At 39.0% G+C, this 14,759-nt stretch overlaps 1 protein-coding gene across 5 annotated transcripts in view; it reads left to right on the forward strand.

Annotated features, from left to right (window-relative positions):
• Positions 1-14,759, forward strand: part of ZDHHC15 (zinc finger DHHC-type palmitoyltransferase 15) — a 137,209-nt gene that overhangs the window by 90,916 nt on the left and 31,534 nt on the right. For 2 of the 5 annotated variants that reach the window (XM_064362943.1, XM_064362945.1), the window contains one exon: positions 2,654-3,075. The exons of the other annotated variants lie outside the window; for them this stretch is intronic. In XM_064362943.1, the coding sequence (XP_064219013.1) occupies positions 2,654-2,748 (95 nt within the window). In that variant the 3' untranslated portion in view covers positions 2,749-3,075. Of the gene's footprint in view, positions 1-2,653; positions 3,076-14,759 lie in introns of those variants that run through there. 5 annotated transcript variants of the gene reach the window in all.

Here is a 14,759-nt window from a genome sequence, read left to right on the forward strand (position 1 = left end):
ATTATAAATCATTCTATTATAAAGACATACATACATGTATGTTTATTGTGGCATTGTTCACAATAGCAAAGACTTGGAACCAACCCAAATGCCCATCAATGATAGACTGGATAAAGAAAATGTGGCACATATACACCATGGAATACTGTGCAGCCATATAAAGGATGAGTTCGAGCACTTTGGGAGGCTGAGGCAGGCAGATCACCTCAAGCCAGGAGTTTGAGACCAGCCTGGCTAACAGAGACAGAATAAAAACAGCGGAGCAGGAGATGATCTAAGATGGCCGGTTAGGAGGAGCTCAGGATGGCAGGTCCGAGGGAAAGCGCAGAGGGTGAGTGGACGCCGCATTTCCAGATGGATTTTTACTGCCCACAGACCAGGAGAATCTCATTCTATTATAAAGACATATGTACATGTATGTTTATTGTGGCATTGTTCACAATAGCAAAGAGCTGGAACTAACCCAAGAATCACAAGCATTCCTATACACCAAAAACAGACTTAAAGAGAGCCAAATCAAGAATGAACTGCCATTCACAATTGCTACAAAGAGAATAAAATACATAGGAATACAACTAACAAGGAACGTAAAGGACCTCTTCAAGGAGAACTACAAACCACTGATCAACGAAATAAGAGAGGACACAAACAGATGGAGAAACATTCCATGTTCATGGTTAGGAAGAATCAATATCATGAAAATGGCCATACTGCCCAAAGTAATTTACAGATTCAACGCTATCCCCATCAAGCTACCAATGACCTTCTTCACAGAACTGGAAAAAACCACCTTAAACTTCATATGGAACCAAAAGAGAGCCCGCATAGCCAAGTCAATTCTAAGCAAAAAGAACAAAGCGGGAGGCATCACACTACTGGACATCAAACTATACTACAAGGCTACAGTAATCAAAACAGCATGGTACTGGTACCAAAACAGAGATATAGACCAATGGAACAGAACAGAGGCATCGGAGGCAACACAACATATCTATAACCATCCAATCTTTGACAAACCTAATACAAACAAGCAATGGGGAAAGGATTCCCTGTTTAATAAGTGGTGTTGGGAAAACTGGCTAGCCATATGCAGAAAGCAGAAACTGGACCCCTTCCTGACACCTTACACTAAAATTAACTCCAGATGGATTAAAGACTTAAACATAAGACCTAACACCATAAAAACACTAGAAGAAAACCTAGTTAAAACCATTCAGGACATAGGCGTAGGCAAGGACTTTATGACCAAAACACCAAAAGCATTGGCAACAAAAGCCAAAATAGACAAATGGGACCTCATCAAACTCCACAGCTTCTGCACGGCAAAAGAAACAGTCATTAGAGTGAATCCGCAACCAACAGAATGGGAAAAAATTTTTGCAGCTTACCCATCTGACAAAGGGCTGATATCCAGAATTTACAACAAACTAAAACAGATTTACAAGAAAAAAACAAACAAGCCCATTCAAAAATGGGCGAAGGATATGAACAGATACTTTACAAAAGAAGACATACATGAGGCCAACAAACATATGAAAAAATGCTCATCATCACGGGTCATTAGAGAAATGCAAATCAAAACTACATTGAGATACCATCTCACGCCAGTTAGAACGGCGATCATTAAAAAATCTGGAGACAACAGATGCTGGAGAGGATGTGGAGAAATAGGAATACTTTTACACTGTTGGTGGGAGTGTAAATTAGTTCAACCATTGTGGAAGATAGTGTGGCAATTCCTCAAGGACGTAGAAATAGAAATTCCATTTGACCCAGCAATCCTATTACTGGGTATATATCCAAAGGATTATAAATCGTTCTACTGTAAGGACACATGCACACGAATGTTCATTGCAGCACAGTTTACAATAGCAAAGACCTGGAACCACCCCAAATGCCCATCGATGATAGACTGGACAGGAAAAATGTGGCACATATACACCATGGAATATTATGCAGCCATCAAAACCGATGAGTTCGTGTCCTTTGTAGGGACATGGATGAACCTGGAAACCATCATTCTCAGCAAACTGACACAAGAACACAAAATCAAACATCGCATGTTCTCGCTCATAGACGAGTGTTGAACAATGGGAACACATGGACACAGGGAGGGGAGCACTATAACTGGGGTCTGTTTGGGGGGGAGTGGGGGGACAGCCGGGGGTGGGGAGTTGGGGAGAGATAGCATGTGGAGAAATGCCACATATAGGTGAAGGGGAGGAAGGCAGCAAATCACACTGCCACATATGCACCTATGCAACAATCTTGCATGTTTTTCACATGTACCCCAAAACCTAAAATTTAATGAAAAAAAAAGGATGAGTTCATGTCGTTTGCACGGACATGGATGAATCTGGAAACTATCATTCACAGCAAACTGACACAAGAACAGAAAACCAAACACATGTTCTCACTCATAAGTGGGTGTTGAACAATGTAAACACATGGACACATGGAGGGGAACATCACACACCAGGACCTGTCGGGGGTTGTGGAGCTAGGGGAGGGATAGCAGGCATGGAGTTATTGGGAAGGGATAGCATTAGGAGAAATACCTAATGTAGATGACAGGGTGATGCGGATGCAGCAAACCACCATGGCATGTGTATACCTATGTAAAAAATCAGCATATTCTGCACATGTACCCCAGAACTTAAAGAGAAAGAAAGAGGAAAGAAGGAAAGAAAGAAGAAAGAAAGAAAGAGAAAGAAAGAAAGAAAAAGAAAGAGAAAGAAAAGAAAGTGAAAAGAAAGAATGAAAGAAAAAGAAAAAGAAAGAAAGAGACAAAGAAAGAAAGAAGAGAAAGAAAGAGCTGATCACTAAAAAGTCAGGTAACAACAGATGCTGGAGGGTATGTGGAAATGCTGGAGAGGATGTGGAGAAAACACATGGACACAGGGAGGGGAACATCACACACCAGGGCCTGTCGGAGGCTGGGGGCTAGAGGACGAATAGCATTAGGAGAAATACCTAATGTAGATGACAGGTTGCTGGGTGCAGCCAACCACCATGGCACATGTATACCCAGGTAACCTGCACATTCTGCACATATACCCCAAAACTGAAAGTATAATTTTAAAATAGTTGGGTTTTTTTATTTTTAATTTTTCTGGGTACATACTAAGTGTATATATTTATCAGCTGTATGAGATAACTTGATACAGGTATACAATGTGTAATAAATGAGGATAAATTTAGTATCCATAACTTCAAGCATTTATCCTTCACTTCTGTTACAAACAGTCCAATTATAATTTTATTTATTTTAAAATACTAAGTCTTGTTTATTCTAATGATTGGTTTTTTTTTTTTTTTTTTGAGACTGAGTCTCGTTCTTTTGCCCAGGTTGGAGTGCAGTGGTGTGATCTCTGCTCACTGCAGCCTCTGCATCCGAGGTGCAAGCAATTGTCACGCGTCAGCCTCCTGAGTAGCTGGGATTACAGACATGTGCCACCTCACCTGGCTCATTTTTTTATTTTTGGTAGAAATGGGGTTTCACCATGTTGGCCAGGCTGGTCTCGAGTTCCTGACCGCAGGTCATCCACACACCTTGACCTCCCAAACTGCTGGGATTACAGGTGTGAGCCACCACACCCAGTCAATATTTTTATAAGTGTTAACCATTCCAACCCCACCCCCTCAATTAACCATGATTATACTCTCTATCTCCATACATTCAATTGTTTTAATTTTTAGCTCCCAAAAATAAGTGGGAACATGTGACATTTGTCTTTCTGTGCCTGGCTTATTTCCCTTAAAATAATGATCTCCAGTTCCATCCATGTTTTTGTAAATGACAGGATTTTATTCTTTTTATGGCTCAATAGTACTCCATTGTTTGTATGTACTGCATTTTTTTTTATCAATTCATCTGTTGATGGACACTTAGGTTGCTTTTCAATCTTGGCTATTGTAAGTTGTGCTCCAATAAACATGAGAATGTAGATATCTCTTCAATATACTGATTTTCTTTGTCTTGGGTGTATACCAGGAGTGGAATTGCTGGATCATATTTTAGCTCTATTTGTAGTTTTCTGAGAAACCTCCAAATTGTACTCCATAGCGGTTTTACTGAAACATACATTTGCACCAACACTGTTCAAGGGTTCCTTTTTCTCCACATCCTCACTAGCATTTGTTATTGCCTGGCTTTTAGATAAAAGCTGCTTTAACTGGGGTGAGATGATGTCTCATTGTAGTTTTGATTTTCATTTATCTGATGATGAATGTATTGAACCCCTTTCCATGTACCTGTTTTCCGTTTGCATGTCTTCTTTTCAGAAATGTCTATTCAGATCTTTTGCCCATTTTTAATCAGATTATTATACTTTTTCCTATAAGTTGTTGGAACTCCTTATATATTCTGGTTATTAATCCCTTTTCAGATGGATAGTTTGCAAATATTTTCTCTTATTCTATGGTTTCTTTTCACTTTGTTTATCATCTTCTTTGCTGTTTTGAAGGTTTTTAACTTGATCTGATCCCATTTGTCTATTTTTCCTTTGGTTGCCTGTGCTTTGGGGGTGTCACTCAACACATTGTTGCCAATTTCAGTGTCCTGAAGAATTTCCCCAAAAGTTTTTTTTCATAGTTTCATACTTTGTAGTCTCAGAGTTAGGTCTTTATTCTTATTTGACTTTTATATATGGAAAGAGGTAAGGGTGTAGTTTCATTCTTCTGCATATGGATTTCCAGTTTTCCTAGCACCATTTATTGAAGAGAGTGTTCTTTTCCCAATATATATTCTTGGCATTTTTGTTGACAATAAGTTCACTACTTGTTCTTTATTCTGTTCCATTGGTCTATATGTCTCTTTTTACGCTAGTTCCATTCTGCATTGAAGACAGGTAATGTGAATCCTACAGTTTTATTAATTTTTCTAAGGATAGCTTTTTTTATTCTGGGTCTTTTCTGGTTCCATATAAATTTTAAAGTTATTTTTCCTATTTCTATGAGGATGTCAAGGGTATATTAAGACAGATTGCATTGAATCTGTAGATTACTTTGGATATTAGGGACATTTTAACAATATTGATTCTTTCAGTTCATGAATATGGAATATCTTTCTATTTTTTTGTTTCCTATTCAGTTTCTTTCAGTGTTTCTCTGCTTTTCTTGTAGATATTTTTCACTTCTTTGATTAAGGTAATTCATGGATATTTTATTTTATTTTTACCTATTGTAAAGGGGATTACATTTTTGATTTCATTTTATGTTGTTCACTCTTAGCATACAGAAATGCTACTAATTTTTGCTTGTTGATTTTGTATTCTGCAACTTGACTGAATTTGTTTATCAGATCTAATGGTTTTTTGTGGAATCTTCATGTTTTTTCAACTATAAGTTTATATCATCTGAAAACAAGGATAACTTGTCTTTTTCCATTCCAATCGGGATGTGTTTATTTCCTTATCTTGTCTGATTGCTCCAGCTAGGACTTCTAGTACTGTGTTGAATCACAGTCGTGAAAGTGAGCAGAAATTTTTCAGTTTGCTTAATTTCTTTATTGACCCACTGGTAATTCAGGAGAATATTATTTAATTTCCATGTGTCTGTATACTTTCGAAACTACCTGTTGTTATTGATTTCTAATTTTATTCCACTGTGGTTATAGAAGAGATTTGATATTATTTCACTTGCTAATTTTTTTTCCAATAAGTTTGTTTATTTATTTATTTATTTGTTTTGGCACTCTTTCCCCTCATGCACACATTGGGTTTTTATATATTCTATGTATTTCAACTGCATTCAGTCACTACTTTTTCAGAAACTTAAATTATCCCATCTTTGGCCAGCTGGAGCCCCTTCCTGTTGGTTCTTGGGTTATTTGTATACAACCCACTTATCTTTGATAACTTCGCAGCTTTTAGCTCATTAAGATAGTCTAGCCTCATCTTGTACATGTACCACCCTAGCCTTGGAATCAGCCATCCAAGAAGTTCTGATTCCTTTTCGTGGGAAATGTCATTTAGGGACCACAATCTGGGCACTAGAAGTTGCTCATTGCTCATGGGTTTTTCATACTTCTAGGCCTTTCTGAAAAGTACAAAAATAGGATATATGTACTTTAAAATGGAATAAAAAAACCTTGACATTTACACTGATATTTCGAATTCAAATTTATATTGATTTATTTATATTAATGTCTTTGATTTTATATTTCTCTTCTCTTACACTGAAAATCTTGGTTCCTAACAATATTAACATAATTACAATATAATTATTACTTAAACTATATAGAAAATAGTTTAAAAATACTAATGTAAAGACTACCATACCCAGCCTAAGTCATCCATTCTGATGGATATCTATTATTATCTCTCGGAACCTGGCACATTTTGAACACCCTTTTGATGTTTGGAGAATTTTGCTGTTTCGAGTCCCACCAAGTTAGAAGGCAGAATACTTATTCCTCCTCTCCTTCCTTTGCAGGTAGGACACAGGGATGTGATTGGTGCTCCTCCGATCACATGCCCTTGTGAGACGTTGGTGAAAGGGGCAATATAAGAGTTAGTTCCTGACACAGAAGTGACATTGATGCCTTCAGCAGCAGCAGTTACAGTCATATTGAGCTCCTTGCAGGATAGTCGCTGAGTGGTAACTGGCAGTGGCTGCAGATTTCTTATCAGGCCAATTGTGCTACATAATTGGGGTGATTTTCTTGGAGGCTTAACCTCGTGATTGTTTCTTCGAGCCTTCTCAACAATTCTGAGTCAACCAGTGGTCTTTTAATAAACCCTTTTTCTGCTTCATCTGTCACCATCAGCTTCTGTCATTTGCAGCCAGGAAACAGTTGACACAGCAGACCCGTACTGACTGGGGAAAAAACTTTAACCTTTGTCACATCCCAGTTTCTCTCTCCTGCTGCCTCTGGCAGCCTTTAAGCTGAAGCCCTAGCTAACTCGGGATGCTGAGGCAGGAGAACTGCCTGAACCAGGGAGGCAGAGCTTGCAGTGAGCCGAGTTTGCACCACTGTTCTCCAGCCTGTAATTCCAGAGCTTTTTGAGGTCAGGATGGGAGGATCACTTGAGTCCGGGAGTTTTGAGACCCACCTAGGCAATGCAGCAAGACTCCCATCTCTGGAGGCAAGGACAGCAGAGCACTTCAACCAGGGCCCTAGGTTGCAGAGGGCCCGGTGCTCGGGGTCCCGCTTCTTTTTCCGCTCCATGTGGTCGGCGTAGATGGAGAGCAGGATCCTGGAGGCGCACACGGCTTACTAGGCCACCCGCTCCCATGGCGGCACCGACAGTCTCAGCAGCACAGGCGCCGCCATCATCCCCTCTTGGCTGCCGCCTTTTTCCGCCCACTTGCTAAATTTTTTTAACACTTGTCATCAAACATATGGTTTGTTCTTGAAAATGATCCATGTGCCAGAGAGAAGAATGTGTATTCTTTAGCTGTTGGATGAAATGTTATGTAAATATTTTTAGGTTCATTTCATCTGTGGTGCATATTATCTAATGTTACTTTGTTGATTTTCTGTCTGGGTGATCTGTTCAATATTGAAGGTGGGGTATTGAAGTCTCCAGCTATTACTGTATTGGAGTCTGTCTATGGTGAGCACTAATAATATTTGCTTTATACATCTGGCTGTTCCAATATTGAGTGTATGTATATTTAGAATTGTTATATTCTCCTGCTGAATTGACCCCTTTAAAATTATATAATCACCTTCCTTGTGTCTTCTTACAGTTTTTGTCTTAAAATATATTTTCTCTGATATTTTTGTAGCTACATCTGCCTTTTTTCTCCACTTGCATGCAATATGTTTTGCCATTCCTTTATTTCTACTCTATTTGTGTCTTTTTAGGTAAAAGGTGTTTCGTGTAGGTAACAGATCATCAGGTCTTGTTTTTGGTTGTTGTTGTTGTTTTTAATCCATTCATCCACTCTTTATCTTTTGATTAGAGTTTACTCCATTTATATTCAATATTATTAAAAAGAGCTTGCTCCTACCATTTTGTTACTTGTTTTCTGGTTGTTTTGTGGTCTTCTCTCTCTCTCTCTCTCTCTCTCTCTCTCTCTCTCTCTCTCGTCCTTCTTGTCTTTCTTTAAGTTAAGGTGATTTTCTTTTGTGGTATGTTTTAATTGCTTCTTTTGTGTGTGTGTATCTGTAGTATGTTTTTTGATTTGCAGTAACCATGTGATGGTTAATACTGAGTGTCAACTTGATTGCTTGAATAGATTGAAGGATACAAAGTATTGACTCTGGTTGTGTCTGTGAGGGTGTTGCCAAAGGAGATTAACATTTGAGAAGCACTGGGCTGGGAACAGCAGATCCATCCTTAATTTGGGTGAGCACAATCTAATCGGCTGCCAGCATGGCTAGAATATAAGCAGGCAGAAAAATGTGAAAATGTAGACTGTCCTAGCCTCCCAGCTTACATCATTCTCCCATGCTGTATGCTTTCTGCCCTCAAACATCAGACTGCGAGTTATTCAGTTTTGGAACTTGGACTGGCTCAATGGCCTATTGTGGGACCTTATGGTGGTATGAGTTCATACTTAATAAACTCTTATTGTATATATGTATTCCATTAGTTTTGTTTCTCTAGAGAACTCTAATACAGATTTTGGTATCAGGAGTGGTTCTAGAAGAATAGAATATTAAGGATGGAGTTCTTTTGTTGGTTTGGGGGTTTCTGGAATTGGCTGCTTAATATGAAGAGAATATGATTAGGCAAAAATGTTAAGGACTCTATTTCTAATAGTATGGAGAACACTGATGGTCCTTGGCATGAACTGTTTAGAGAGTTAGCAAAATAAATACATTCCACACTCCTGATTCATTGCTCATGAGAGGCAAGGAGTTTAGTGACTCTATACATAATACCTTTGACCTTATGTGGAGCACCAAGGAACATAATGAAGCTGGTTCGTTGCTCCTAAATTCAGTGGATAAAGTGGTGAAAGAAAATGAACTCAGGGATTCTATCTCCTGGCTTCAGAAGCAGATACTGAGTCTCAAATCTGATAAGATTGCCCTGAGTGAGAGTCTTATCTCACAGGGAGGAACACTGCCACCAGGTGACACAGCAATGATTCCATTAAACAGGAAGTTATCATTGCCTCCTGGACACTTTGGGCTTCTCCTACCTTTAAGTCAACAGGCTAAGAATGGAGTTACAATGTTGGCTGGGGCAATTGACCCAGACTATCAAGATGAAATCAGTCTACTACTGCACAATGGATGTCAGGAAGCGTATGCATGGAATACAGGAGATCCATTAGGGCATCTTAGTATTACCATGCCCTGTGATTATGGTCAATGGAAAACTACAACAGCCTAATCCAGACAGGACTACAAATGACCCAGACCCTTTAGGAATAAAGGTTTGGATCACTCTATCAGGAAAAAAACACACACAACCTGCGATGTGCTTGCTGAAGGGAAAGGGGATACAGAATGGGTAGTAGAAGAAAGTCGTCATCAATACCAGCTACAACCACATGACCAGCTGCAGAAATGAAGACTGTGCATATATACACTTGTACTAAGAAAATATCTTCATTTTATTTCCTTTCTCCTTTATCATGTGACATAAGATGTATTGACTTCACATCAACATTTAAGTATTGTTAACTTTATGTAGTAGTATTTGGATTAGGAATTGGTGCAGTTCCAGTTGTACAAAGGATAGTTGTATTGTATTTCTTGTAATTATGACCTTATTATCATCTATATTTGAAGATTATGTATGATCTGAGGAGATGTGTATGTGTTCAATTTGACAAAAGGTGGACTTGTGATGGTTAATACTGGTCAACTTGATTGAATTGAAGGATACAAAATATTGATCCTGGGTGTGTCTGCGAGGATGTTGCCAAAGGGGATTAACATTTGAGTCAGTGGGCTGGGAAAGGCAGACCCACCCTTAATTTGGTGGACACAATCTAATCAGCTGCCAGTGTGGCTAGAATATAAGCAGTCAGAAAAATGTGAAAAGAGAGACTGGCCTAGCCTCCCAGCCTACATCTTTCTCTTGTGCTGAATGCTTTCTGTCCTTAAATGCCAGACTCCAAGTTCTTCAGTTTTGGAATTCAGAGTGGCTCTCTTTGCTCCTCAGCCTGGAGATAGCCTATTTTGAGACCTTGTGATAGTGTGAGGTAATACTTGGTAAACTACCCTACATATATACTGCGTTAGTTCTATCCCTCTAGAGAAACCTGACTAATATAAACTATAAGACTTGCAATAATATAACCCATTATTTTAAACTGATGACAGCACTGATTGCATAAACAAATAAACACAGATAAAACCAACAAAAACTACAACTGAACTTCATCCTCATGCTTTTAATTTTTAAGTCTATTTGTACCTTATTGTACTGTCTATGCCTTCAAAAGTTGTAGTAGTTATTTTTTACCAGTTAATCTTTTACTCTTACTCCTCAAGATATGAGTAGTCTACATATCACACCTACAGTGTTACAATATTCTGTGTTTTCTGTGCACTTACTATTACCAGTGAGTTTTGTACTTTGAAATTATTTCCTTTTGCTTATTAACATTCTTTTCTTTCACATCAGAGAATTATTTTCAGCATTTCTTATAGGACAATTCTGCTGTTGATGTAATTCTTTGGTTTTTGTTTTTCTGGGAAAGTCTTTATTTCTCCTATATGTTTGAAGGATTTTTTTGCTATATATACTATTCTATGGTAAAAAGGGATTTTTTTTCTTCAGCACTTTAAATATGTCATGCCAGTCTCTCCTGGCCTGTGAGGTTTCCAATGAAAATTCTGCTGCCATTGTATGTAATTTGTTTCTTGCTGCTTTTAGGATCATTTCTTTATTTTTCACCTTTGGAAGTTTCATTAACAAATGTCTTGAGGTACTGTTATTTGGCTTAAATCTGTTTGGTCTTCTATTACCTTCTTGTAATTGAATATTAATATCATTCTCTAGGTTTGAGAAGTTCTGTCATTCCTTTGAATACACTTTCTACTCCTATCTTTCTCTCTATCTCCTTTTTAAGGGTAATAACTGTTAGATTTGCCATTTTTAGGCTATATTCTAGATCTTGTGAGTGTGCTTCATTTTCTTATCATTTTTTCTTTTGTTTCTTCTCTGTGTGTGTTTTCAAGTAGGCTGTCCTCAAGCTCACTAATTCTTCCTCTATTCTTGGTCAGTTCTGCTGTTAAGAAACCCTTTTGCATTCTTCAGTGTTCGATTGAATTTTTCAGCTCCAGAATTTCTGCTTGATTCTTTTTAATTAATTCCATCTCTTTAAAATTTATCTGTGTAAGATTCTGAATTCCATCTCTGTGTTAGCTTGAATTTTATTGAGCTTCCTCAAAACAGCTATTTTGAGTTCTCCTGTCTGAAAGGTCTATTATCTCGGTCTCTCTGAGATTGGTCACTATGCTTAATTTACTTTGGTGAGGGCATCTTTTCTTGGATGGTCTTGATACTGTGGCGGTTCATCAGTATCTAGGCATTTAAGAGTTAGATATTTATTGTAGTCTTTACAGTTTGTGCTTGTTTATACTTGTCCTTCCTGGGAAGGCTTTCTAAATATTCACAGGGACTTGGGTGTTGTGATCTAAGTCTTTGGCTGCTGCATTATATGTATATTTAGGGCCATCTCAAGCCCAGTAATGCTGTGGCTCTTGCATCCTCATATAAATACCATCTTGGTGGTCTTGGATAAGATCCTAAAGAATTCCCTGTATTACCAGGCACAGGCTCTCTTTCTCTTTTCTTACTTTCTCCCAAACAAAGAAAGTCTCTCTCTCTCTGTGCTGAGCTGCCTGGAGCTAGGAGAGGAGTAACACAAGTGCTTTTGTGGCCACCACCACTAGGGCTGTGCTGGGTCAGCCCTGAAGCTTGTATAGCACTGGTTCTCACCCAAGGCCCATTGTAACTACTGCCTATTTTCTCTCAAGGTCCTAGGGCTCTACAATCAGCAGGTTGAAAAGTCAGCCAGGTTTCTATTCTTCCCTTCTGGGTGGCAAATTCCCCCAGGCTCCAGGCAGTTCCAGTGATGCCATCTAGGAGGCAGCACTTCGATTCAGAAATCTTAGGTATCTACCTGGTGCTCTATTCCAGTGTAGCTGAGCAGTCACCAAAGTCAGAAGACAAAGTCCTTCCATTCTTTCCACCCCTTTCCACAAGTACACAGTTCTCTCCCTGTGGCCACTACTGCCCCAGGCCCACAGCACCTACTGCCTGGCTACTGGCAATGTTCACTCAAGGCCCAAGATCTCTTCAGTAAGGGTGTGGCAAATCCTGCCAGGTCTGCGACTCATCCTTCAGTGCATTGGGCTCCACTCTAGCCCTGGGTAGGTACAGAAATCCCATCCGAGGGTCAAGACCTAGAATTGGGGAACCCAAGAACCCACTTGGTACTCTTCCCCACTGTGGCTGAGCTGATAGCCAACCTGCAAGTCAAAGTCTCCTTAATCTTCCCTCTGCTTTTATCAAGCAGAATGGGTCTCTGCTTATAGTCACCATAGCTGTGCATGTGATGGGTGACACCTGAAGGTACCACATCTCTGAATCTCACCCAAGGCCCATGGTAAGTACTGCCTAGCTACCACTACTAATTAATCAGGGTCCAAGGGCTCTTCAATTGACAGGTGAGGAATCCTGCAGGACTGGGTCTTTCACTTAAAGACAGCATGTTTCCTTCTGGCACAGGGTGTGTCTAGTAATGCCACCATGAGCTAGTACCTAGAATTGGTGCTTCAGGACTCTTCCTGGTACCCTATCCTACTGTGGCTGAGTTGATATCCAAGTTACAAGAAAAAGTCCTCTATTCTCCCCTCTCCTCACCTCAAGCAGAATGAAGGAGTCTCTCCTAGAGCTGCAAGCTGCACTGACTGACGTTGTGAGACAGGTTACACAACCACTCTCTTAACCACCCTAATATCTCACTAAGTTATGTGTACCCCACATTCATTGGCTCTGAGCCCAGCAAAGCACCAGGATTTGCTCAGGAACTGCAGTCCTTCTGCCCTAGTCTGCCTTTCAAGTTTAAGATCCAAGAGCCTTAGCTTGCAGTGGCAGTGCTTTCTAGAACTCAGGTTCTGACCACTTGGACTGGCAATGATCAGAACCTGAGTTCTAGAAAGCACTGCCACTGCTTGTCTAAATGATTAGGGCTCGTCCAAATGATCCCTCTGTGGGCACCAGCTGAGTTCTGCCCAGTGTTGCTTTCTGCTGTGACAGGGCAGCACTGAGTTTCAATACATAGTCCCACAATCACTGCACACTCCCTCTCCCAAGTTGACAGAGTCTCTCTCCATACCATGCAACCACTGCTAGGGGATGTGAGAGGGGTGGTGTAAGCAATTTAAGACTGTCTTCCCTACCATCTTCAGTGCCTCTTTCCTTGAAATGATATTGAAACCAGGTAGTGTGATCTCTCACATAATTTTTGGTTCTTATGAAGGTGCTTTTTGTGTAATTAGTTGCTCAATTTGGTGTTCTTATGGGGAGGATGATTGGTGGAGGCATCTAGTCAGCCATCGTGCTCCACCCAGTCTCCTGTATGCCTTTTAATTGGAGACTTGAACCCATTTACATTCAATGTTGTTATTGGCAAGTAAGGACTTTCTACTGCCCTTTTTTGCGTGTTTTCTTGTTGTTTTGCAGCTCCTCTCTTCCTTTCTTTCTTTCTTCCTTTGTAGCTATATTATTTTATCTGGCATTAGGTTTCAATTGCTTTTTATTTTTAGTGAATCTGTTACAGATTTTTGCATTCTATTTACCATGAGGCTTACCAAAAAAAAATGTCATAAATGTAACAAGCTGTTTTCAAAAATAGACAACTAATCTTAAATCACAAAGAAAAGAATAGAAACAAAGAAAAACAATTCTACAATTTAACTTCATTCCATGCTTTGATTTTAATCATCTCTACTTATGTATTTTTATACTACCTATCTTTTAACAAGTTTCTTCAGTGATTATTATTTTTGACAGATTTGTCTTCTGGGCTTCATACTAGAGTTTTGAGTGAATTACATACCACAATTAGAGTAGTAGAGTACTCTTGGTTTGTACATGTACTTAATTTTACCAGTGTATTTTATACCTTCAAACATTTTTGTTTTGCATGCTAGTGTTTTTTCTTTCAAATTGAAGAACTCCTTTACTATTTCTTGTAAGATCAATCTGGTGATGGTTAATTCTCTCAGCTTTTGTTTGTCTAGGTAAGACTTTATCTCTGCTTTATTTTTAAAGGATAATTTTGCTGGATACAGAATTCTTGGATGACATGTTCCTGCTCCCTGACCCCCAGTAGTTTGAAAATGTCATCTTACTCCCTACTGGCCCATATGGTTTCCATTGAGAAGTCTGTTGCCAAATAAATTGGAGCTCCTTTATGTTATTCACATCTTTTCTCTTGCTGTATTTAGGATCTTCTCTTTGCCCTTGACCTTTGAGAGTTTGACTATTATATGCCTTGGAGTAGTTTGACTATGATGTGCCTTGGGGTAGATGATTTGGGTTGAATATGTTTGGTGTGCTCTGACCTTCCTATACCTGGATATTTATCTTTCTCAAGTTTTGGAAAGTGTTTGTTATTATTTCTTGAATTATGCTTTCGATCCCCTTGTTTTTCCTCAACTCCATCTTTTACACCAATAATTCTTACATTTGATGTTTTGAGGCAGTTTCCTTTATCTTGTAGGTGATCTCTTTTCCTTTTCATCTTTTTTTTTCACCTGTATTTTCAAATAGGTTTTCTTTGAGCTCACTGATTCTTTCTTAACTTTTTCTGATAAATTTCTGAATTGCTTTTTT

Source organism: Aotus nancymaae, unplaced genomic scaffold (genome assembly GCF_030222135.1).
Source record: "Aotus nancymaae isolate 86718 unplaced genomic scaffold, 86718_ANA_hifiasm-v0.15.2.pri h1tg000004l, whole genome shotgun sequence".
Lineage (NCBI taxonomy): Eukaryota > Metazoa > Chordata > Mammalia > Primates > Aotidae > Aotus > Aotus nancymaae.